Below are 22,938 nucleotides of genomic sequence, written 5' to 3'. Positions count from 1 at the left end.
AGTGTATCTATATTACATCCATATGCTTCTACCCATCCAACAGCCTTGGGAGGGGAGCTAACAAGAAACCTTTACTTTGCATAGTAAGTAGAAAAGCTACAAAGAGTTTCCTTAAACTGAAATGGCGAAAGGTCTTAACTATTTAATGTAAGCAAAGGCTGCATGCTTACAGGTGTTAAGACTGTCAATGAAAAGGAATCTTCTATCCATGAATGTATGAACAAAGTTTTTGTGCTGTTTTCTGTGATCTCTCAAACAGTAAGAGTTATAGTCACAGTACAATGAGCACTTAGTTAGATGGAAAAGGCTGGGCTGGAATGTGGCTCAGTTCGTAGAGTGCTGCCTAGCATTCATGAGGTCCTGGGTTTAGTCTGCAACACCACATGGATGGGGCACGGTGGCACACACCTGAAATCCAGCATACAGGGGGCGTGCACAGGAAGATCAGAAGTTCAAGGCCATCTACGGTTACAGAGGCTTTGAGGACAGTCTAGGCTACTGGTATGGAGACGACTTAAAGGCTGTGGCTTACTTGCAGTCTCAGTCATACACTAAGATCATATTCCTTGTACGTGGTGTATATGTGTGTGCTGGTTGGCAGGGGTTTGGGGGGTGTCCTGCTTGACCTTACATTACCATCTTGTAGGTTATAACCCTAGTTTTTCTCCCACCAAATGTAATTGCTCCTGTTAGAATATTTTTCCAAGGGGAAAATACTTACTAGTATAAGGCTGCCATGATGCCAGGACCGTGTTATTTGGCGAAAATTCAAGGCAAACTGCTTTTGGGAGGTCGAAGGAGTGCAGTAGTCCCTTGTTAGTGACATTGATTATGTTTACTCTGGTTTCAAAAGAAATTACTTCAGCAAAAATACCAATCTATAACAGCCAGCACTAACCAAAACATTCTTCCTGTTTTCAAATATAGAACGCTCCAAATTGTTCACTTTTCATAAAACTATTCTTCAAGAACTTTCAAAACACACCAAGGGAATACTTTGACTTAAAAAAGAATGTAAACTTTACCGAAAAGGTATTGAGAAATAGTACAGAATTATCAGAATGATCTGGAAGTGATATGACTTCCAGTGGAGTGAGCAGACAGCTAGGCTGCAGGGAACCTGAGGGCCATCAAGTCAAGGGGAAATCAGGCATGGGGCAGAACAGCAAAGCACACTTTTTAAATTTGAGTAAACAGTTGTGATAGTTGGGGAAATCCGTAAGCATGCCTATTAAAATCTTTTTAAAAAAGAGTTATTTGTTTTTATTATACAGCATTCTGTCTGCATGTGTGCCTGCATGCCAGAAGAGGTCACCAGATCTCATTATAGATGGTTGTGAGATACCATGTGGTTGCTAGGAATTGAACCTAGGAACTTTGGAAAAACAGTGCTCTTAACCTCTGAGCCCTCTCTCCTCCAACCCTGTCTATAAAAATCTTAAAAGCAGTCTAACACGTTAAGAGTTAATTAAGACTTATTAAGAATTACTGTGATACGATAATGATAAAATGGCAGTAATCATATAATAAAAGTAGTTCAATATAATTTCATATTGTAAGCTTCCTATATAATCCCATACAGTGGCCTAACAACTTTCTGTAAATCTCTCATTTGAATCCTTATAAGCATGATCATCTTGATTTTATAAACAAATTCATTTAGACTTAAAAAAAATCATATAAGTCGATCTGATCAGCATACTACTGATAAATGCCAGAGCCAAGCTTTGGAAATCAGTGTGTCCTGACTTACTTTCCTATATCACATTTACGCTCCAGGGCTGGGGCTGGGGCTGCAGAGACAGCTCAGAGGTTAAGAGCAGTGGCTGCTCTTCCAGAGGACCCTTGTTGGCGTCCTAGCACTCACATGATGAACTCCAGTCCCAAGTCTATTGCTTCTTCTGGCCTCCATGGGCACTACACATATGATGCACAGATGTACATGTGGGCAAAACTCCCATATAACCCATATACATGTAAACAAGTAAATAATTAAAAAAATAAAAATTGAGCTAGGCATAGTGGCACACGCCTTTAATTCCAGAACTCAGGAGGCAGAAGTGGACCTCTGTGAGTTCCAGGCCAGCCTGGTCTACATAGTAAGTTTGAGGCTAGCGAGACTATGTTGGGAGACCCTGTCTCAAAAGCAAACCAAACAAACAAACAACCCCCCCAAAAACCCTTAATATGTGTTTCAGATTATATTGTTTATATAATGCAAGTATTTTATTAGAGCTAATAACTTAAAAAGCAAATCAAATATTTTAATACAATCTTTAATGCTTAATTTAAAAAAATCACATTTGATTTGATTTTTTAAAGATTTTAAGATATATTACCACTATTCATATTTCTAGACTAATACATATAGTCGTCTCTCTTTTGAAAAGTGTCCATAATGTGGTTGAAAACAACAAGAGAAAAATAAGCAGTTTCTTGATTTATGAAATGTAACGAAAACGAAAACAAAAAACAAAAAAACAAAAAACTGATTTTAGAAAAACGTGACAATTTAGTGAAAATATTTTCTTACAAGACCAATTTTGTACTCTATACTTGAATAATTTCTGTGATTCTATACAGAATAAAACCAATAGTACTAACTTTAGTAACTGATTTAACAGCAAAAATATAAAATATCTAATCTAAAGTAAACAAGTGAAAAATAATTATTGTCATGATAGTAGTAAATTTAAGAAACCCTAACCCCTAGTCAATAACTTAAAACATTACTTCAAATAACTTTTCGGTTTCCTTAGTAATAATTTTTCTCACATTATTTTTTAATTCTAAGTGACTATGAAACTGAATTTATGACAAATACACACACACACCCCTACCCTACAGGGTGTTTAAAGTACTCTCACTACACATGACAATCAAGGATAGACTTTATCAATGATAACCAAGTACATGCATTTAAAATCATGCCAGCTATGGTTATATTAATGGCGCACATAAAATTGTTGGTAAATGAGCACTAACTTTTCTCCGTTGCTCCAGGCAAACAATGTTCCATCCTTACTAAATGTGTAGACTTTGCAATTTTTCCCAGATTCTCTGAAACAAAGTATAAATTACAAGGCATTAATAATTTTAAATTTTAAAAAACTGATTAAAACATCTACCATCTATTAATTCAATGACTTAATAATTACACAAATTTTAGAAAATAATCCAAAATGTTTTGTCTATTTAAATACTTTACCTTTTAAAATGTAATGTCAGCAAGCATTGTAAATTATGCTGCAAACTTGTTTCATTCAAGCAGATAAACTTTCGGAACTAGATCAATTTTTGGTGTGGTCATTTGAATAAGAAAGGCCCCTATAGGCTCATGGATTGGAACATTAGGAGGTGTGGCCTTGCTGGAGGAAGTGCGTCACTGGGGGTGGGCTTTGAGGTTTCAATAGCCCCAGGCAGGCCCTTTGGCTTTCTCTTGTGGATCCCGATGTAGCACTCTTAGCTACTTCACCAGCACCAGGTCAGCCTGGATGCTGCCATGCACCCCACCATGATGACAATGAATTAAAGCTGTGAAACTGTAAGCAAGGCCCAGTTCAATGCTTTATTTCATAAGAGTTGCTATGGTTATGGTGTCTCTCCACAGCAGCACAATACAGACTGACACAGTAACCAAAGAAGCCAAAACAATGAAATTGAATGTGAAAGTTACTGGCTGTCGTCTTTGAGTCTGAGCAAGCTGAGGGGCTGCAGTGCAGAGGCTTTGGAGGGACTGGCCCACACTATTTGTACAACAAAACAGTGCTGGAAAGAACCCCCAAGGGCCAAAGAACCCCTGATTAGAAAGACTACGCTCTTCCACTAATTTCCCTATGTGGAGACTTAATATATAGAAGCAATAGAAAGAGCTCAGGAAAGCAATGGCAATGCAGGCTTCTGTTTATCATCCATGGAAATGTGACCAGTGTCAACATTCTACCAAGGAAGTACCCCAACTCACTGGAGATGGCCACATGAATACACGTAACAACAATGAAGACCAGCCAGGTATAAACGTGTGTGAGTACACATGTTCATGTCTACGGGTATAGTGACATTAAACGAGAACTTTGTAGCAAACAAATATTTCCATTGCTAGGTAACAACAAACACAACAAGAGCTGACCATACAGCCTTTTAAACAGCACTACCTCAGTAATTTACTTTAAGATATTTTTTGTGTTTCACTAAATAATGGTAGCTTACACTCACTTTACAGACAATGAAACTTAAAAATTATCTTTCTCACACAAAAAAATCTATGAACAATGTCTCCTGTCCTATTGTAGTACAATTCATTCTCAAGAACCACAAGACAGAACATTTCCATTATCCTTATTAATTCTTCCCATGTTTTAGCCTATTCCAAAATACTCATATCTACCTTCTTCACTTTGACTCCCTAATCATACCCTTATCTCAATGGTTATAAATAGCAGTTGTTTATTTGTTGACACAAGGTTTCTTTGTGTAGACCTGGTTGTCCTGAAAACTGCTATATAGACTGGGCTGGCCTAGAGCTCAGATATCTGCCTCTGCCTCCCAGACGCTGAAGTTAAAGGCATGCACCCCCATGCCCACCTCCCAAACAGGATTTTTGCTGGTGTTGTTTTGTTTTTTGAGACAAGATTTCTTTGTGTATCTCCCCTGGCTATCCTCAAACTCACTTTGTAGATCAGGCTGGCCTAAAACTCACAGAGATCTGCCTGTCTCTGCCTCTTAAGTATTGGGATTAAAGGTGTGTGACACTACACTTGGCCACAAATAGTTATTTTTAATAACTTGTATTAGAATCATGCTTAGGACTGATATCAATTTTACTACATTATGGAATCCAGAAATCAACTCTTTTCTTTCTTTCTTTCTTTCTTTCTTTTTTTTTTTTTTTTTGAGATTTTATTTATTTTTACTTTATGTGTGTGAGTGTTTTGCCTGAATATAAATCTGTGCATACATGCATGCAGTGCCTGAGGAAGCCAGAAGAGGTCATCAGATCTCCTGGGACTGGAGTCCCAGTAGGTTGTAAGTTGCTATAAGAGTGTTGTGAATTGAACCATGCCCTTTGGAAGAGCAAGCAGCCAGTACTCTTAACCACTGTGCTCTCTCTTCATTCCTTACTTTTCTTAATCTTGGTAAACGAAAAATGCTGGCTACTTCCATACAAATATATACTAATAGATACTAATAAATAATAAATACAAATATAACTTATTTATTTTTTGAGACAGAGTCTCACTATGTAGCCCTGGCTGGCTTTTAACTCACAGCAATCTCTCTGCCTCTGCTTCTTGAGTGCTTGGATTAAAGGTGTGGGGCTGCCCAAAAACATAAAATAAATATTTTAAAAATTCAATCAAGGGGCTGGAGAGATGGCTCAGTGGTTAAGAGTACTGACTGCTCTTCCAGAAGTCCTGAGTTCAATTCCCAGCAACCACATGGTAGCTCCCAGCCATCTACAGTGTAATCTGATGCCCTCTTCTGGTCTGTGAGTGTATATGCAGGCAGAACACTGTATACATAATAAATAAATAAATATTCAATCAAATGTTACATTTTTAATGCAAATACTTTAACATACATCCCTAACTGATAAGGAGTTTTAGTACATTGTAATGAAAGCCATGCCATACCCTCTCATAAAATTGTTGAGTACTTGAATTGGATTTGGGTTTTCTCGTTTTTTAGGTTTCTGTTTATTTTCCAGTATGGGAAACTAAACCGAGTGCCTGGCATATGCTAAGCAATGCTCTACCACTGAGCTATATCCCCAGTCCCTTCTTTTTTCCACATCAAAATGCTGAGGCTAAAAGCCCAAGCAGGCCTGGATTGAATCTGTTTTTGAAGGACTCTCCAGGTCATTCCAGCGCAGAGCTAGAACTATACATCTAAAATCTTGGCAAGATTCAGTTTTGAAATATTTTTAAATTTTTCTTTCTCTTTTTTATTTTTGGTGTAGCCTTGGCTGTGGTGGACTCACTTTGTAGACCACATTGGCCTCAAACTCACAGCGATCCTCCTGCCTCTGAGCCCTGAGTGCTGTGATTAAAGGTATGTACCAACTGGGTTTGAACCCCAAGACTACAAAACAAAAGCCCTGTTTATAAGAAGGGAAGTTCCAACTCCTATGAAAGCTGCTGCATCTCCTTGTTCTGCTCTTACCCATAGCTAGGCTGTGCTGAGTTCAACCATCCACTCCTGATCCTCAACCACTCACCTGAAAAGACCAGGCTTCCTCGTCTTCTAATACCAGGACCTGTTCCCACTCTAGTGGCTGAGAGCCACACTTGAGCATGTTGGTTCCATCATGGCTCCTCATTGTGGAAAGGAGTGGCTCTGACACTTGGATTCAAACGAGACTACAACCCACTATCTGTTACAGATGCCTCAGGGCTCCAACTGCAGACTAGGTAAGTACTCCACCCAACCATATTCTCACCCTTTCAGACAGTTTTGATACATCCTAAAACATGAGAGGCATTAGTGTAAACCCATAATTTCTGATTACAAAATATGCAGTTATTCTTTCTGCATTTGTTAATGAATCTTATAAAGAACCTGTACTCATCAATTATCGGGTTACTGTGACATGTGTAAGCCAGGTATGGCAGTACATCATTTAAGTCCCATACTCAGGAGGCAGAGGCAGGCAGATGGCTGAGTTTGAGGATAGTCTGGTCTATAAAGCAAGTTCCAGGGCAGCCTGGGCTACAGAAAGAAATCCTGTTTGGCGGGTTGGGGTGGGGTGGGGTAGGGTTTTTATACCATGAATATATAAGGTATGAGGTGGAGAATATTTTTATTATCCTGGAGTATTTATATCAATATTTTTATTCTCCAGAATAATCTCAATGCTCAAAATTTCAAATTGTCCTTTAGCACTAAACTCTTTTAGTTGATTCCTCACTCTTTCACAATGCCCCTTATTCTTTCATTACTACTTTCTGCCATTTAACTGGACAGAACTAGGAATCAAACGTTTTATTTAAGATTTGTTTTTATTTGTAGTGTATGTGTATGTGAGTGTGTTCATTCAAGCCATGTGCGAATTGTTGCCACTGGAGGCCAGAGGAAGAGTTGAATCCCCTGGAGTTATATTTATAGGGGGCTGTACGCATCACTGTGGGTGCTGGGAACTGAACTTCGGTCTTCTGAAAGAGCAAGTGGCTTAACTACTGACCTACTTCTCTAGTCCCACAAGTAACTTTATAAGAAGAAATCATGAGTTCATATGGATATATGCAAGTCTCTTTACTCTCATGCTAAAATCACGTACTTCCTAATTAAATTGATATAATTACCCTAATGGTTAATTTTGACTCGATAGGCTTGAGAAATGTCTAAAAGATTAGCAAAGCACACCTGGGGTTATGTACATAAGAGCATGTCATGAGAGCTCTCATCCAACAAATGGCTTAATCTACTGCATCAAAATGTGAATAGAGTAGTGGAAGGTGGTCAAATTGTAGAAGACAGACTCTTGTTGGAGAAAGGTCACTTACGGGTATATTCCTTGGGGCCACCTCTTGCCCTGTACCTTCAGTTGCTGCTCAGTTCTGCTTCCTGGCCTCCGTGATGTGAAGAACTTCCTCTGAGACCCACCACTATATGTCTTCACAAGTGCAAAGGACCAGTCATCCACTGACTGGAACCCAAGTAACTCCTTCCTTTGTTTTCCTGGGTATTTTGGTCATACTAACATAAAGATAGAATTATTTTATCCTTCAATAGCCTCAAGTAACAATAACAATTTTTAGCTAACAATAACACTGCTGAATGTAGTCAATTAATTTTGCAGATCTTTATAAGATTATACTACCTGCTCCAACATTATACAGAATTTTGGGTGACTGTTCAGGCAGCTAACTGTCTCTATCATCTTCTCATTTGGGAAGCTACTCCCTGTGTACTCAGGTAATCAATTTTAGTCTGTGATGGTGTTGAAGACCAGATAGTTTAGTTTTGCAATTAAGCTTAGCTGTTTAGAGGTTAAGATATTTTTAGGTCTAGAAAAATGTTTTAAGTTGATAATGATGAGATATGATAGATATTGATTTATATTCAGAATTTTAGACTCACCAAGATAGGAAAGATGTTTTCTTTAAGGCTGCCAAATACAAATAGCCAAAACACTATGAATGGAAAATATATAATTCTTGATTGTTTCATGGTTCTTCTTGCTGTAGGTAGTTTATTATATATATGTGTAATAATATAAATGCATATGTAAAAATATTTAATAAAAAAAGATTATACTACCACCCCAACATAAGCTAAGTTTATGTTTCATTTAGCCATTTTAATTATTCTATTCTTATCTAATTCTATTATTTAAAGGAATTATATGTACCAACAATATAACTATATGCACACCAAAGTTCATTTGTAGAAATCTTCTGAATTGTATAATTTGTAATGAATTACAGGTTATTATTTTATTCAGTTTTATCTTAATCTTCCATGGTTTCTTTCTGGAAAAAATTAAGCCTGTTTAGATACAAATTCTGCACATATATTTTACTTTCCTCTTTTTTGGTGCCATTTTTATCTGACAGCATAATGATTACTAATCGTGATTTAACTATCATATTTCCAAGTTTTTCTCATTTAAGATGAAATCTTTCCAAACTAAATGCAAACTCAATTACACTAACATCTATACTTTTCTTGCCAAGCCATTTTTTTTCTTTTTCTTTCTTTCTTTCTTTGTGTGTGTGTGTGTGTGTGTGTGTGTGTAGCTGCCAGATGTGGGTGCTAGGAACATAACTTGGATCCTATGGAAGAGCAGTGTGTGCCCTTACTGCTGAGCCATCTCTCCAGACCCTAAGCCATTGATTTTCAAATCTGGATTATTGTTCTTGACAAAGAATAAGTATTCTTCCCATCTTGTTAATAAAATATCCCAAGAAACTAGCTTATCTATTCTTTTTCCTTCTTGGTCAATGGGCTGGAGACATGGTTTCCCAATTAAGAGTATTCACTGCTCTTCTAGAATATTCAGGTTAAGTTTCTAGCACCCATTTAACAGCTTACTGCCTGTAACTGCAGCTCCAGATAATACAACACCCTCCTCTGACTTCCATGGGCACTGCACACACAAGTGTTGCATACACATGTACATAAGGAAAATACTCATACACATAAAATAAAAACTAAAATATCTTAAGAGACACACCATCAACAAAAAACCTTTTGGTGCGTATTGTATGTTTCCTGTATATCATTTGACAAACGCTATACCTTGGAAGCACTGTGCTTTCTGTGAAGTGTGGTGGTCCATTCACCATGTACAGTCCTTCTGATCCTCGGACTAAAGAAACAAAGGAAAAAAGGTTGGTTACTCTGCTAAGAAATATCCAGCTTTATTACTGAAGGTTACTGAAAAGCCAAAGGCTTTCAAAATATAGTGAAATCATGAAACGTTTCTTATACTATAGAATGTTAACATTTCAGTCCACTTTCTAGCCTTTTCACAGAAAAATCATGTAACTGGATAGGAATACATATGCAACTTAAAAAGCTTCAAAACAGTATCACCATGAAAACAAAAGCTACTTTGTCATTGTGGAAGGGGCACAAACTTAGCTGGATACAATTAAGCAAAGAGAGCAGTAACAAATTCAAACACTCCAAGGCAAAGATGAGAAAGAACACTAAAAAAACAGACAAACAAACAAACAAAAACAGAAAGAAACGTATGTGGGTAAAAGAGGTTGGAAAAGAAAGCAGGCCTCAGACGGAGACCAAAGTTAAGTAATATTGGTCTGTATCTTAAGATTAAAAGCTCAAGAGTTTCAGGATGATTTCTAAAACCAGATTTGCATTTTGAAAAACCAATGTGGTATAATACAGAAAACGAGCTGACTGTGGAGAAAGTCTGTAGTAGTCACACAGAAGATTGTAGGCATTTGGTTCAGAGTGAAGCAGCGGGATGAAAAGCAGGCAATGAGGATGCACCCTGTAAAAAACCTAACAGGACTTAGTGCTACAGTGTTACTTTAAGGCACCCAGGAGAACTAACTAACTAACTAACTAACTAACTAAAGCCACGGCTTCCACTACATTCCCGATTCTGCTATTAGACTCTTCCACCCTTCTCCTAGCTACTAGGAAAGCAAGGCAACTAATAGATGAGGTGGGGCCTGGCTCTAGTTCTAATCCTTTCATTTCTTTCTTCCCCCAAAACTGTTAAGAGACTGTTATTAGAAAAATACCCTGATTAAGAACTAAATAGCTCAATTTCAGATATCAGGCAGTCCAAAAGAACAGTAAATAGAGGCTAGAGAGATGGCTCAGTGGTTCAGAGCACTAACTGATCTTCGAAAGGACCCAGGCTCAAATCCTCCTACCCACATGGCAGCTCACAACTGTCTATAACTGCTAGATCAGACACCTTCACACAGATATACATGCAGGCAAAACATTGATGCACATAAAATAAAAATTAATTCATTAAAAAATCTGGGCATGGTGGCACATGCCTGTAATCCCAGCACTCAGGGAGGCAGAGGCAGGCAGATTTCTGTGAGTTCGAGGCTAGCCTGGGGTACAGAATGAGTCCAAGACAGTCAAGACTACACAGAGAAACCCTGTCTCAAAAAAAAAAAAAAAAAAAAAGCAAGAGAGAGATGAAAAAAATTTAAAAGAACAGTAAATAATTTATAATTATAATAAAAGTAATATCTACATCTTTATAAAGCTGCCAATTAGCAATAGAAAGCAAGTAAACACATTAAAAACTCCAAGTTTGTTAGACATATGTAAGCAAACAGCTGCATGCCACTTTCCCATATGCAGAATACCAGCTGAGGTAGTTTGGGAAGGTATCCCCTATTACTACCTGCCAATAGAATGGAGCCTATTAAGCTGCACTGTACATTTCAAAACTTAAACTCTGTACACAGTGGCTTACAAAGTATTTGATGTGCTTCTGTGTGGCCCACTACATGCTAAATGTTAGCGATTAAAACAACTTTGCCACTGTGTTCAGGATGATTTCTAGTGAGTGTGGTAGCATTCACCTATCACTCTAATACTCAAGTGGCTGAGTCAGTGACATAGGGTTTGAGGCCAGTTTGATTCACTGCTATAACTCAAATCAAATGCTAAAGATACTTACTAAAAAACAACAATGAAATTTGTAAATTTTCCTGTGCTAAAATATGTCCTAGATTTTAAAACTGTGATTTGAAAAGGTTTGTGATTTTTTTTTTTTTTTTTTTTGAGACAAGGCCTCATGATATAGGCTCAGGGGGCCTAGAACTCTCTATGTAGACCACACTGTTCTGGAACTCACAAAGATCTCCCTCCTATAAGCTACCATGGCCAGGGTAAGTAAAGAAAACACATTATTATTGTTGTTATTTTTAATTATGCTGGGATTTTTGATACAGGGTTTTTTCTGTGCAGCCTAGGCTGTCTTGGACTCACTTTGTAGATCAGGCTGGCCTCAAACTCACAGAGATCTGCCTGCATCTACCTCCCTAAGTGCTGGGATTATAGATGTATGCTGCCACAGCGCCCAGCTCCTATATTTTCTTAGTACTATAATTAATTTAAAAAATCAATATCTCACTATGTAAACTCTGGCTGTCCTGGAACTTTCTTAAGTAGACCAGACTGGCCTCAAACTCACAGAAATCCAACTATTTCTGCCTTCTAGGACTGGGATTAAAGGCATAAGTCACATTTTAACAAACATTAGAGGGATAAACCACAAATAGAAATTTCATATTAGGGAGTTTATTAAGACCATAACTTAGGTGTACATTATGTAGAAATGTAGTAGAATCTAGCACACTAAGAGCTTTCCATACAGATCTAGAATGGAACGGCAAACTGTCAGTACCATCCCAATGAGGCTGCAATGCAACCATGACACGCGGATGTGATCAAACTGGTCTGTTGCCATCACTGCCAGCCCAAGTACATGTGCTTAAACTGACAAAGAGCAGAAAGCTTTTCCCCATCTCATCTTCTCACCACCTATTCTGGAAGGGGAAAGCTTTTCCCCAGCTCTAGTGGCACTTTTAACAGGTAGCACAGTCCTCTATATTGTTCATTTCTGGCAACATTATGGGAACTCAGGATGTTCTAGACAACCAGAAGGGTTTTTCTAAAATTTGTATTTAAGATCTATACATCATACTAGGGCAGATGGTAAAGCCCAAAATAGTAGTAGTAAGAAAAAAAACAGCAAGAAAAATAAAATCCACATCAACCACACTCTCCCACAGAACCGAAGTCTTAGGAAAAAAACATGTGGCATTTCAGAAGACAGTGCAGAAACTGCTGTGTTTTCCCGGCTCAGTAACAGTCGGTGTCTCGTGCAGTCTCCTATTCTTGGTATCTGCCTTTGTTGGACAAGTAAATCTTGAGCCAAATTAGTCAACTGCTTTCCAACATGCATATACCCATGTTCTTATTTACTTAATTTGATTTTTATTTTGATTTATCTCCTTTTGTGACAGAGCCTCATATTACACTTCAGGCTGGCCTGGAATTCACAGCAATGCTACTGAGCGCTAGGATGATAGGAGTCAACCCCACAGCCAGCTGTACAAACTTACATTCTAAAAAGAGGAAACTAAAAGCAAAATAGTCAAAACTTATCTTTTTGACGATTTCACTTATACAATAGTTTTGAAATGACAAAATTCTTGTGATGCTAAACAAAACAGTAGTTGGCAAGGGTTAGAACCAGATGGATTTTGCTGTAAAAAGGAAGTAGAAGAGTTTCTCGTGCTACATTCTGCCAGTGGTTTCATGAACTTGTGTACTGAATGAAATGAGGGCATGACTGCTCCATGTTATGGTTGAGAAGGGTTTTATTGTAGGTATAAGGGAGAGTACAGCCAGAGGCATCTGAGGTGAGAGAGAGAGAGAGAGAGAGAGAGAGAGAGAGAGAGAGGGAGAACTGAAAGAGTAAAGGGAGATAATCAAGAGAGAGTGGGGCTGAAATAAAAACAGCACATTTTTATAGGCCTCGGAGGCTATGGAAGGGAGGGCACCTGTGCTAGAGAGGTTTAGGGTTGGGGGCATGGTGAGAAGAGCTGATGAGACAGGACTCTACCAGGGATCTGTGATTCTGAGGGAGCCTAGAGGCCAGCATGAGCTTTACTATGCTAATAGGTACCATAGTTACTCATTTGTCCTGAGTATCTTTGGCACCTGACATAATGTAATAAAAAGTTCTTAGCAACACACACATACACAAACCAAAAGAATCAAGGCAGGGATTGTAGTTTGGTGAATACTGCTGTGCCATTGTCAACTTCCTAGTTTTGATAATAGTCAATGTTTATATTACATTGTTATCATCGGAGAAAGCTAGGTACTATTTTTTTTTAACTGTTCTGCAACTTCAATGAGTTTTAAATAATATCAAAATAAAAAGATTTTGAAAAATCAGTTTTGGTAATACTTTGATGACAGGATAGCAGAAATTAAGCAAACTGAAACTTTAAAACTTCAACATTTACCACCGGACGTGGTGGCGCACACCTTTAATCCCAGCACTGGGGAAGCAGAGGCAGGTGGATCACACTGTGAGTTCAAAGCCAGCCTGGTCTACAAAGCAAGTCCAGGACAGTCAAGGCTAACACAGAGAGACCCTGTCTTGAATAAATCAATCAATCAATCTTCAACATTTACCAAAAATGGCTTTGCTTTTAGAACAGTGAACAAAAACCCGAGGACTCAAAACTTTTAAATAAAATGTAACACATTTTCTCTCTATATAGCATCCTGATAAGGAATTCTGAATAATTACAAGTATTTGAATGTAACAAAGTGAACAAGATACAAATAGTGTATTGATTAAATAGTGTATTCACACTCTGTATGAATCCCTGATTTTGAGACTATTAATTTGGTTCTGAGCTCTTGATTAATAGCTGACCGATGCAAGGATGAAGAAGAGTTAAGCCAAGGCAAAGACAGCCAGCCTTGAGATTTCTGTTGGGAATGTGGGCCAAACAAAGAAAAGTTCTTTCCTTTACAGTTACTAAGCTTGGTGAATATCTGCCTGAGGATAAATTTGTCTCCTTTAATAAAAGCAAGAAACAGGAAATAAAGAAAATAGATTTTTGGAGTCATGTGAATACTTGAATTTTTAACAAGTGTTTAAAACGGACTTTTCGGGCTGGAGAGATGGCTCAGAGGTTAAGAGCACTGGCTGCTTTTCCAAAGGTCCCAAGGTCAATTCCTGGCATCCTGGCAACCACATGGTGGCTCACAGCCATCTATAATGTGATCTGGTGCCTTCTTCTGGCCTGTAGGTGTACATGCAGGCAGAACGCTGTATACATAATAAATAAACTTAAAAACAAACAAGCAAAAACCAAAATGGACTTTTTACATGTTTTGGTCTTTTTTCCATTTCTGACTTAGAGTCATAATAATAATAAGAGTTACTGTTAAGCTCCAAATTATTCACAGATCTATAAATCCCATAAGTATAATTTAACAGAACTTGGGGATTTAAAATTTTTAAACTAAGAATGTCTAGTGAGTAAACAGTATGTTTTGCTGGTGAGAGAGGGGGGGGGGAGGGGGCGGGAGAACACACATGGGATAGAAATCTCTGAGTATAATACTGACCCTGCAAATCTATAGTATAAATCTGGCCAACTAATCTTGGGGCATCTAAGAATACGTGATGAAGACTTTATGGGTCCATAGTGACGACATACCATACAGCTTTACTAAAGCTCTGAACCACAGCTAAAAAGAGCCTCATATTTTCTTATGTCCCCCAGATGCCACTGAGTATTATAAAGTTGGGGGGTAAAAACAAAAATTAAGGAGCCTTTCCAACATTTGGGTTGCAGGGAACTTTGTAGTTTCTTTTTTGAGGTCTAGCACACTGTATTTCACATTATTAAAACACAAGTTAATCACTATGCTAATGATACATAAAGCGCTCTTTTCCATTGATATGTTTTCTATCTCCATTAAAAGCATAGTAGCCACAAAAAAAAAAAAATACATGATGAGAGTCAGAACAAAGACTTCAACTTTGAATACTGTAATAAAAATGGTTATTTGTTAATTTGATTAGACACAATCTATTTCTCCTGTACTTAATGTCTATTATTTGCTGGGTTCTGGACTAGGCACTGAAAAGACAGGGATGAATAAGACATAGCCCCTAACATCAAGTTTACAGTCTGGCAGAGAAGGAAAATACCTGGACAGAGAATTTCCTTTGTGAAAATTTTATTTATTTGTTTGGTTGTTTGTTTATTGTTTATTTCCCTTTGTGGGGGGAAAAGATCTCAGAAAGTGGCTATCCAGAAAATGTGGGAAATTGCTTGGAAGAAGCTTGCCAAAACAACAGAAAGGACAGGATAATCCAAAACAATAAAGGACTTCACCCAACAATTAAGTACCAAGGGAGCACAAAATAAGATGGGGGTATATGCCTAGAGGGTGGCAAACAATAATGTCAATATTAAAAGTGAGCCATATGCTAGGCTAAACAAGATGGACTTTACACTGCCTCAAAGGGCAGAACATTTAATAGATTTTTAATGTACTGAAACAGAATTCAAGAGTTCACTAAATACTAAACTTTTTTTAATATTAAAACTTTTTAGTAATAAAGTTATCTTTATGAAGCTAGAGAAACTAATTACATAATTATGCCATTTAAACTGTCTCAGAGGGCTGGAGGGATGGCTCAGTATTAGGAGTACTTGCTTCTCTTCCAGAAGAACTCTGTTCAGTTCTCCCCGCATACTTAGGCTAGGGCTCACATCTGGAACTCCAAGGAATTCGATGCCCTTTTCTGAGCCTCTTAAGGCCTGCATCCCTGTGTACACGCTCACATTCCAACACACTAATACATAAATAATAAACATAAAGGAAACAAAACACTCTCTGTCTGGCATAACGTTTAGAAGATCACAGCTACTATCTTACAAATATTTGGTGAATAAATTGTGGTAGTCTAACAGAACAAGAGTAAGGATGGATCTTAAAATGCATTCCTAGGGTGGCATGTCTCAGAAGGACATAACTCCCAATTCTCAAAATAATGTTTTCCTAATGATTTTGTCTTTCTTCCTATATAGTTACCAAAGACTTTTTTTCCTTTGCCCATTCTTTTCTCAATACTTTTCTTTATTCAACTTTACACACCCAAGTCATACCATAGTAAAACACCTTTCCCGGTGTTGTCAAAGAGTTTGTTTTCTTTAAAGCACCACAAATTGTGTCAGCTTCAAATTCCCAGAGTCTTCTAATGGTCTACTTCTAAAATGTTCACAACTGCTTCAACTGAAAACGTTAAAACATCATTATCCGGCTCACCGCTGCCACCCTAAGCCACACATCTTCGTCATGAAATGTAACCTATATTATCAATTTCTCGTTCCTTATTTAGTCCTACAACCCTCATTTAAAAAAAAAAACAACAGGGAGTACATAATTTTAAATTACTTAAGTTCAGGTGAGTTTGACGTGGGGAGTCACGTTTCTTCTATTACACAGGCATGTGATTTAAGAGAGGTCCAAGCAATACCAGATGACGGACCAGATGTCCAACATCTAACGAGCACGGTCTGTCATCTGGCTATTCCGGTGGAAGAAAAAGTGCGATGGATGGATAACTGGGAGGAGGGAATACTGGAGACCGAGACTTCACTTCCCGTTGGCATGCTACTACCAAATAAACCAAAACACGGTCGGGTCCTTCGACAAGCCACGAAAAAAGACAAGTCGGACTCCCAAGGCTTGCAAGGCAGTTTTCCAGCGGAAAGACCCAGAAAGAAACCGCTCGGAAGAAAGAGTCTCCCGCTCTCTCGGAACTCACCTGTCAACAGCGGTGTGGACGGCGCCATCTTGTCCCGGAAAGAGAAACCCACGCGCCAGGGTGAGAGTTCAAGGAAGGCCGAACCCGGCCCCTACACGTCTCCCCAAAGCGCAGAGACTTGGAGTCTCTGCTTCCGCCGCCGCCAGCCTCCCGGCCAATTCACTTCCGGTTCCCGAGCGCGCACGCGCAGCTCCGGCTCCTGGCTTTGCTGCGCGTGGAAGGGCCCGGCTGCGGGGCGGCCGGCCCTCGCCCTCCCTCCCTGGAGCGGGCGGAGTCCGCACTTCCGCGGGGCGGGGTCTGTCCAGTGCTGACGTTGGCAGCCGAACCCGGACTAGTTCGAGGCTGCTGCCGGCTGCACTGCCCGGTGGTTGGCTTCTTGCTCCTCGTCCCTGCGCGGGCCCGCTCTCCCACGGCGCGCCGCCCCTCGCTGCTCGGAACGCCGTGGTCGGCGGCTGCCGGTGATCTGGTGCTCCAGCGCTCGGCGTCCAGGCCCAGTGGCCGTAGGCGGCGTTGCTACCGCGAGCCGAGTCTCCTGGCGGCCCGGGAGCAGCGAGCGAGCGAGCGAGTCCGAGGGGTTCTTGGGGCAGGTGGCGCCGCGAAGATGGTCGCCAAGCAGAGGATCCGTATGGCCAACGAGAAGCACAGCAAGAACATTACGCAGCGCGGAAACGTTGCCAAGACCTCGGTAAGGAAAAGTGGGCACCCTGCTCCGGGCCGGGGCCGGGGGCCGGAGCTGAGGGCCGGGGGCCGGGGGCCGAGGCCCGCCCGCGCCGGGATCGGGGCCCCGGCGAGTTCTCCCGAGACCCGCCTGACTCTGGACTCCAGCTGCGGTGGAATCTGGGGCGGGTGGAGAGATCTGTGAGTTCCCGGGCTGACCACCCGGCCTGGGGTGCGGGCCGTGGGAACTCGGGATCGATCTAAGGGGTTTCTCTGCATTTGAAACTGGATTTTCTTTTTTTTTGCAGAGAAATGCCCCCGAAGAAAAGGCGTCGGTAGGACCCTGGTTATTGGCCCTCTTCATTTTTGTTGTCTGTGGCTCTGGTAAGTGCTTGGGGGCTCCCTTGGTTTGGAATGACGTGGTGACGGATCAGTGGTGAGTCCTACCCGCGTGGTTCTCAACCCACCTGCTGAGAGTTTCACAGAACTGTTTCTTGGGAAGCAGATTACTTGTGCCACAGAGGGTGGTGCCCCCAGAAATTTCTCTCACCTTGACTGGTGAACACAGAAGATCAAAAAAGAGAGATGAGGTCTTCCTAATGATCAGTTAGAAGAAATGAAATAAAGACCAGATAACTCTTGGAATAAGTATGATTTGGATTATAACGCCATTATCCGTGGTGTTGCGAAAAAAATCTTACGAACGTCGCAAACATCTGGATACTAGAACTCGATTGAACTGTATCGGTATCTAAGGTCTCGATGTCAATAAAAAGAAAGGCTAGAACAAAGAATTGATGGTCTGTAGAGGAAACGTACCTGTTTGGCAGTGTAATGTATGAGACAAATGTCTTCAGGTTAATAAAATGTATGTTAAGAAACATTAGTTACTAAGGCAGCACTTAGGGCGATAGGCCCTTGCCTCTGCAGATGTGTTACAGAGCGTCTTTCTGCTGTGTGTATTATGCAAGCTGTTATTGTTGAGACAAATGCTTTTATTTGCCATGTTCTACAATTACAGAGATTTCCATTAAACATTTCACCTTGCTTTTTTTCCCCTAAACTAAAAACTGGAAGTGTTCTTGACATATGGCAAAGAGCCAACCAATTTATATAACCCAAAGGTTATTGAGTTTCAGCTTTTGAGAATGAAGAAATGTGCATATGTTAGAAACCAGGCCTTTAAGGATGTGTTAGAAATGAACTGGGGGAGAAAAAAGTCTGTGGTAGAAAAACTTGTTTGTTTGGGTGATTTTAAGTTATTTCTGAAATAATTTCGTGTCTGGAAGCTCTCTTGGACACCTTACAGGTAAAATTCAAGGAGGCTGCGATTGAAGAAATAATTTGAATTAGAGATGTAGCTCACTTGCAGAGTACTTACCCAGAGGGCATGAGGCCCTGGGTACCATCCCCAGCACCACAAGATGATAATAATAGTTTAAATAATCGTATACAGGCCCTTAATTATTTAATTATGATAAATGTGCCTTCATTTCCTATTATAGTAAAGTCAGATTATCATTTTTAACCTTCTGTTCGATTATTGTGGACTTTGCAGCTACTGTAATAGATTATTTTTTAGTTGAGAGGCCTGTTCTATTCAACTTGTTTTAATATTTGCTCTTTCTCTTTACAGCAATCTTCCAGATTATTCAAAGTATCAGGATGGGCATGTGAAGTGACTGACCTTAAGATGTTTCCATTCTCCTGTGAATCTTAACTTGAACTCATTCCTGATGTTCGATGCCCTGGTTAAAAACAATTCAGTAAATCATCCTGCCTCAGAATGACTTTTTCATATCATCCTTCATGTGTCATTCCAAGGTTTCTTCAAGAGTCATTCCAGGTTTTCTAGTCCATACCACAGTGCCTTGCAAAAGCACCACATGAATAAAGCAATAAAATTTGATGATTAAGTTCTAGTAGTAGACCATACTTCGTCAGTACAGAATGAGTTTTATGTGGTTATTAAAACGTATGGCTAATTAGGTTAAATCTGTGTTGACAGGGTATAAATTTTGTTGACCCTAATGTGTAAATGCAATTAGCTTAACTTAAATTTTGGAATCTTAAGGTTTTATATAGCTAGGCACTTTATTACTCTCTTGAATTGAAAGCACACTCCATTATAGGGTCATCTAACTATCCTATAATAAGGTGCTTATAAATGGACAACTACAACGGCCTAGTTTTACCACAATCATTGTCATCTAAATTTTTTTTTTTAAGCTTCAAGGACATAATTTAAGTAAAGATGCTGACAGCCGCATCTGTTTTAGCTATAATGTTTCTGTTACACAGCCTTGAATTTTGCATGAGTAAGTATAGTCACCTATGAGCCCATTTGAAACTCAGTTGAGTGTTTTGTAACTTAATCAGTAATTGCAGGTTCGCTAAAAGCTATCATGATGGAATGAAATTAGGGACAGTTTGCCTATGTCATATGAATTTCACCAGAATTAACTCATCAAGGGGTTTACTGTGCTAGACACAATTAAGGGGGAAAGACTACAAGAAATGAATGCCTCGTTGGATCATGTTGAGTCCAGTGTGCCATATGATATCCTAGCATGTTAATTGCACTTTTAACCAAAAAGGCACATCAGCTAAAAAGTTATGATTGAAATGCCCTTAGGGCTGTAGGTAAATCTAAAGTAGCATTTGGAATTACATGAATTTACTGATAAGGATCAGTCTAGTCTTCCTTTGTGTGACTTCGTAGGTTGTGAATGATCAAATTTTCTTTTTACTAATAGTGAGGGTGAGAGTGATGAGGCAGGTTTGGGGTTTTCTGGTACTTAGCCAGAACTTAGTGCAGAAGCCAAGCGATGGAGCGATGTCTGCTTATGGGGTGGAAGAAGCCTGCTTATGTTTGTTATTTGCCTCAGGAGATCTCTTTTGAAATAAGCTGTTTTCAAAGGAACAGAAGGGAAACGTGCCACCTGTGCTGTAAGCAGTGTAAACCTCACAGGGGACTTTGGATCCCCTCAGATGAGGAGAGTGAAGGTGGCTAGGGACACACAGGAACGTGTGTGTTTGAACTGGAAAGAAAGCTGCTGTGGGTCCCCAGGATCACAGCTGATGTGTTCCTGCCTCTTTTCACCCAGGAAGTGAATCCCTGCACTTGATTCCCTCTGAAGCAAGTCCTGGTTAACTGATTCTATTTTGTTATAACTTTAAAAGCAAAAGATATTCTCTAAATTTATAGCAGGTGCCTTATTTCCTTTGAATCAAATCATTCCATATCAGAATTTCCCTTGGTTCACTGTAGATAATTGGCTTTAAGGTACTTTTGTTTTCAGACATACAGTGTTTTAATTACTTTGTTTAATTGCGATAGCCAGCAATCATTTCACATTTGTAAAATTACATTCCCTTTGTGTCTCATGTAATTTACCTATTGAGTACATTTTATATTCAGGTTGGATTATGCATGTTTGGGTCACTGAAAGCTGTGTCTGATATATGGTTTAAAAATAAAGTTCCCTGGATATTTGATGCTTTTGTTGTAAAAGAAAATGATTTTGCAGTGCTTTTGAGTATTTTTCATAGTTCATAGCAAATTATTTTAAGAAATGCCTGTACTTACTTGGCTTGGTGGTGGTGATGTGTGCCTTTAATCCGAGCATTTGAGAGACAGAAGCTCTAAGCTAGCCTGGTCTACTATGTGAGGCCAAGACAGCCAGGACTACTACACAGAGAAACCCTGTTTTGAAAATCTGAAGGGGGAAAAAAGGAAAGAAAGAAAAGGAATTCCTGTATTTAGGTGTCTTCGGGTTCCTATTGCTGCAGCTAAACACCTGACTAAAAAGCTAGTTGGAGAAGAAAGGGTTTGCTTGTCTTACACTTCCCTATTGCTGTTTATCATCAAAGGACGTCAGGACAGGAACTGAAGCAGGGCAGGGACCTAGAGGCAGGAGCTGATACAGCAGCCATGGAGGGTGCTGCTTACTGGCTCGTGCACTGGGCCTTCTCCCCTCACTCTCTTTTTAAGAACATGCCGTACAGCAGGATCTTATGGAGGCACTCTCTGAATTGAGGTTTTTCCTCTCCTTTCAGATAACTCTGGTTTGTGTGTCAAGTTAACATAAGACCAGCCAGCACGTTAAGTCAAAAGAAACAGTATGGAAAGATACCCGCTCGGTCTGTAATTGGACATTGTAGCAAGAAAAATGTAAGAAGCAAGAAAATTCAACACATACTCATTTAGCATATAGTTGTTACTACCCAAGTTTGGTTCAAGGAAAAAAGCACATTTCTTTGGTCCCACTTTCCTACTCATTTTATATTATCATGTAATGTTGAGCACAGCAAGGAAATAAATTTACCCAAGTACTCGATGATTTAACTCTAAGAGAACAAGGAGTTAGCACTCTGTTGCATGTGCGGAGTTGTATACAGTGTTGCTGGAAATAAGTAGGCTTCTAAGATGGCACAAGGTTTTCATTGTAGCTGGATGCATCGTCCTGGGCTTTGATTTTACATTAATGTGTATACCTATATATATTCAACTGTAGGGCCAACTTGGGTTCTCCATGAGGCAACTTGTGGGCTTTTGGACACAGAACTACCATTCAGAACTGTTTTATTTTAGGACTTACTCCTACACCTATCCAGGAAACTGCATGACGTCTGTAAACTTCCGTCATGAAGTTCTCTGTTTAGAAAGTATACTGAGGTTTGTTTTGCTCTCCACTAAACTACATCACTCTGGGCCTTAGTTTCTCTCAGACTGATGTGATAAACTACTCTGACAAAAGCAATATGGGGAGAAAGTGAGCGAGGGTTCCTTTTTGCTCAGAGTTCCATGCTGTAGTGCAGCATAGCAGGGGAGTCACAGTAGCAAGAATTTGGGGAAGTTGTTCACATCACATCTGTAATAAGGAAGGAACAATGGCTACGTATGTGCACAGACTCAGTTTGCTTCCTCCAGTCCTGCAAAGCCCAGGTTCCCCTGCCTAGGAGATGCTGCCCCTCAGAGAATGGGTTTCCCATCCCAGTCAGGACATGCTCAGATAATTGTAGATTGTAGATTTTATGTAGGTAATTGTAGGTATTTGTGATTGTAGATATTATGAAGTTGGCAACACAGACCATCACACTCCCTTACAGCTTTGCTATCTAAACCCAGCTCCACTGCACCTGACCATGCTGCAAATTGGATTAAGATAGCATGACCTTATTTAGAAAAAAAGTATTAATGAGCAATGAAATACTAGAAGCTAAAGAGAAAAAGGCCCTTTATGATTCAAATGCATACATGTTACAGAAATAAAGAGAGCAAAAGTGGAATTTTACAAACAAAATACGCATTTATCCAGGGATTACTAAGTAACCCGAAGATAGAGCTATGAATAGAGTACTACAAGCAATTACCGAAGGGATGGCCCTAACTGCTACAGTGGTTCAAAGAAAACATGAAAATGATGCACGATAACAGCTTTGCCAGGGAACTGAAAACCAAG

At 39.6% G+C, this 22,938-nt stretch overlaps 2 protein-coding genes across 3 annotated transcripts in view; one reads left to right on the top strand and one right to left on the bottom strand.

Annotated features, from left to right (window-relative positions):
* EIF2A (eukaryotic translation initiation factor 2A) overlaps window positions 1-16,977 on the bottom strand; it is a 32,659-nt gene extending 15,682 nt beyond the window's left edge. Inside the window, exons 1-4 of one of the 2 annotated variants that reach the window (XM_084768352.1) lie at window positions 16,817-16,977; window positions 9,241-9,310; window positions 2,986-3,060; window positions 722-840 (exon numbers count right to left, since the gene is read on the bottom strand). In XM_084768352.1, the coding sequence (XP_084624478.1) occupies window positions 722-840; window positions 2,986-3,060; window positions 9,241-9,310; window positions 16,817-16,844 (292 nt within the window). In that variant the 5' untranslated portion in view covers window positions 16,845-16,977. The remainder of the gene's footprint in view (window positions 1-721; window positions 841-2,985; window positions 3,061-9,240; window positions 9,311-16,816) is intronic. The other variant, XM_084768353.1, reaches the window with a different exon arrangement.
* Window positions 16,978-17,006: 29 nt separating this feature from the next.
* On the top strand, window positions 17,007-20,971 carry SERP1 (stress associated endoplasmic reticulum protein 1). Its single transcript, XM_084768373.1, has 3 exons — window positions 17,007-17,501; window positions 17,782-17,857; window positions 19,110-20,971. Exons 1-3 carry the CDS (start codon window positions 17,418-17,420, stop codon window positions 19,148-19,150), a joined length of 201 nt encoding a protein of 66 aa, XP_084624499.1. The 5' UTR covers window positions 17,007-17,417; the 3' UTR covers window positions 19,151-20,971.
* Window positions 20,972-22,938: the final 1,967 nt, after the last annotated feature.

The sequence above is a fragment of the Acomys minous genome, assembly GCF_964271855.1.
Source record: "Acomys minous genome assembly, chromosome: 19".
In the NCBI taxonomy this organism is placed as follows: Eukaryota; Metazoa; Chordata; class Mammalia; order Rodentia; family Muridae; genus Acomys; species Acomys minous.
Note: the sequence above shows the minus strand (reverse complement) of the source record. Positions and strands in the feature narration are given on the sequence as shown.

What these genes read in the sequence shown, in the direction of transcription:
- SERP1 (XM_084768373.1), top strand. Translation starts at nt 17,418, where the DNA reads ATGGTCGCCAAGCAGAGGATCCGTATGGCCAACGAGAAGCACAGCAAG. An exon ending in GAAACGTTGCCAAGACCTCG is followed by an intron (nt 17,502 to 17,781) that starts GTAAGGAAAAGT and finishes TTTTTTTTGCAG; the next exon opens with AGAAATGCCCCCGAAGAAAA. An exon ending in TTTTGTTGTCTGTGGCTCTG is followed by an intron (nt 17,858 to 19,109) that starts GTAAGTGCTTGG and finishes TTCTCTTTACAG; the next exon opens with CAATCTTCCAGATTATTCAA.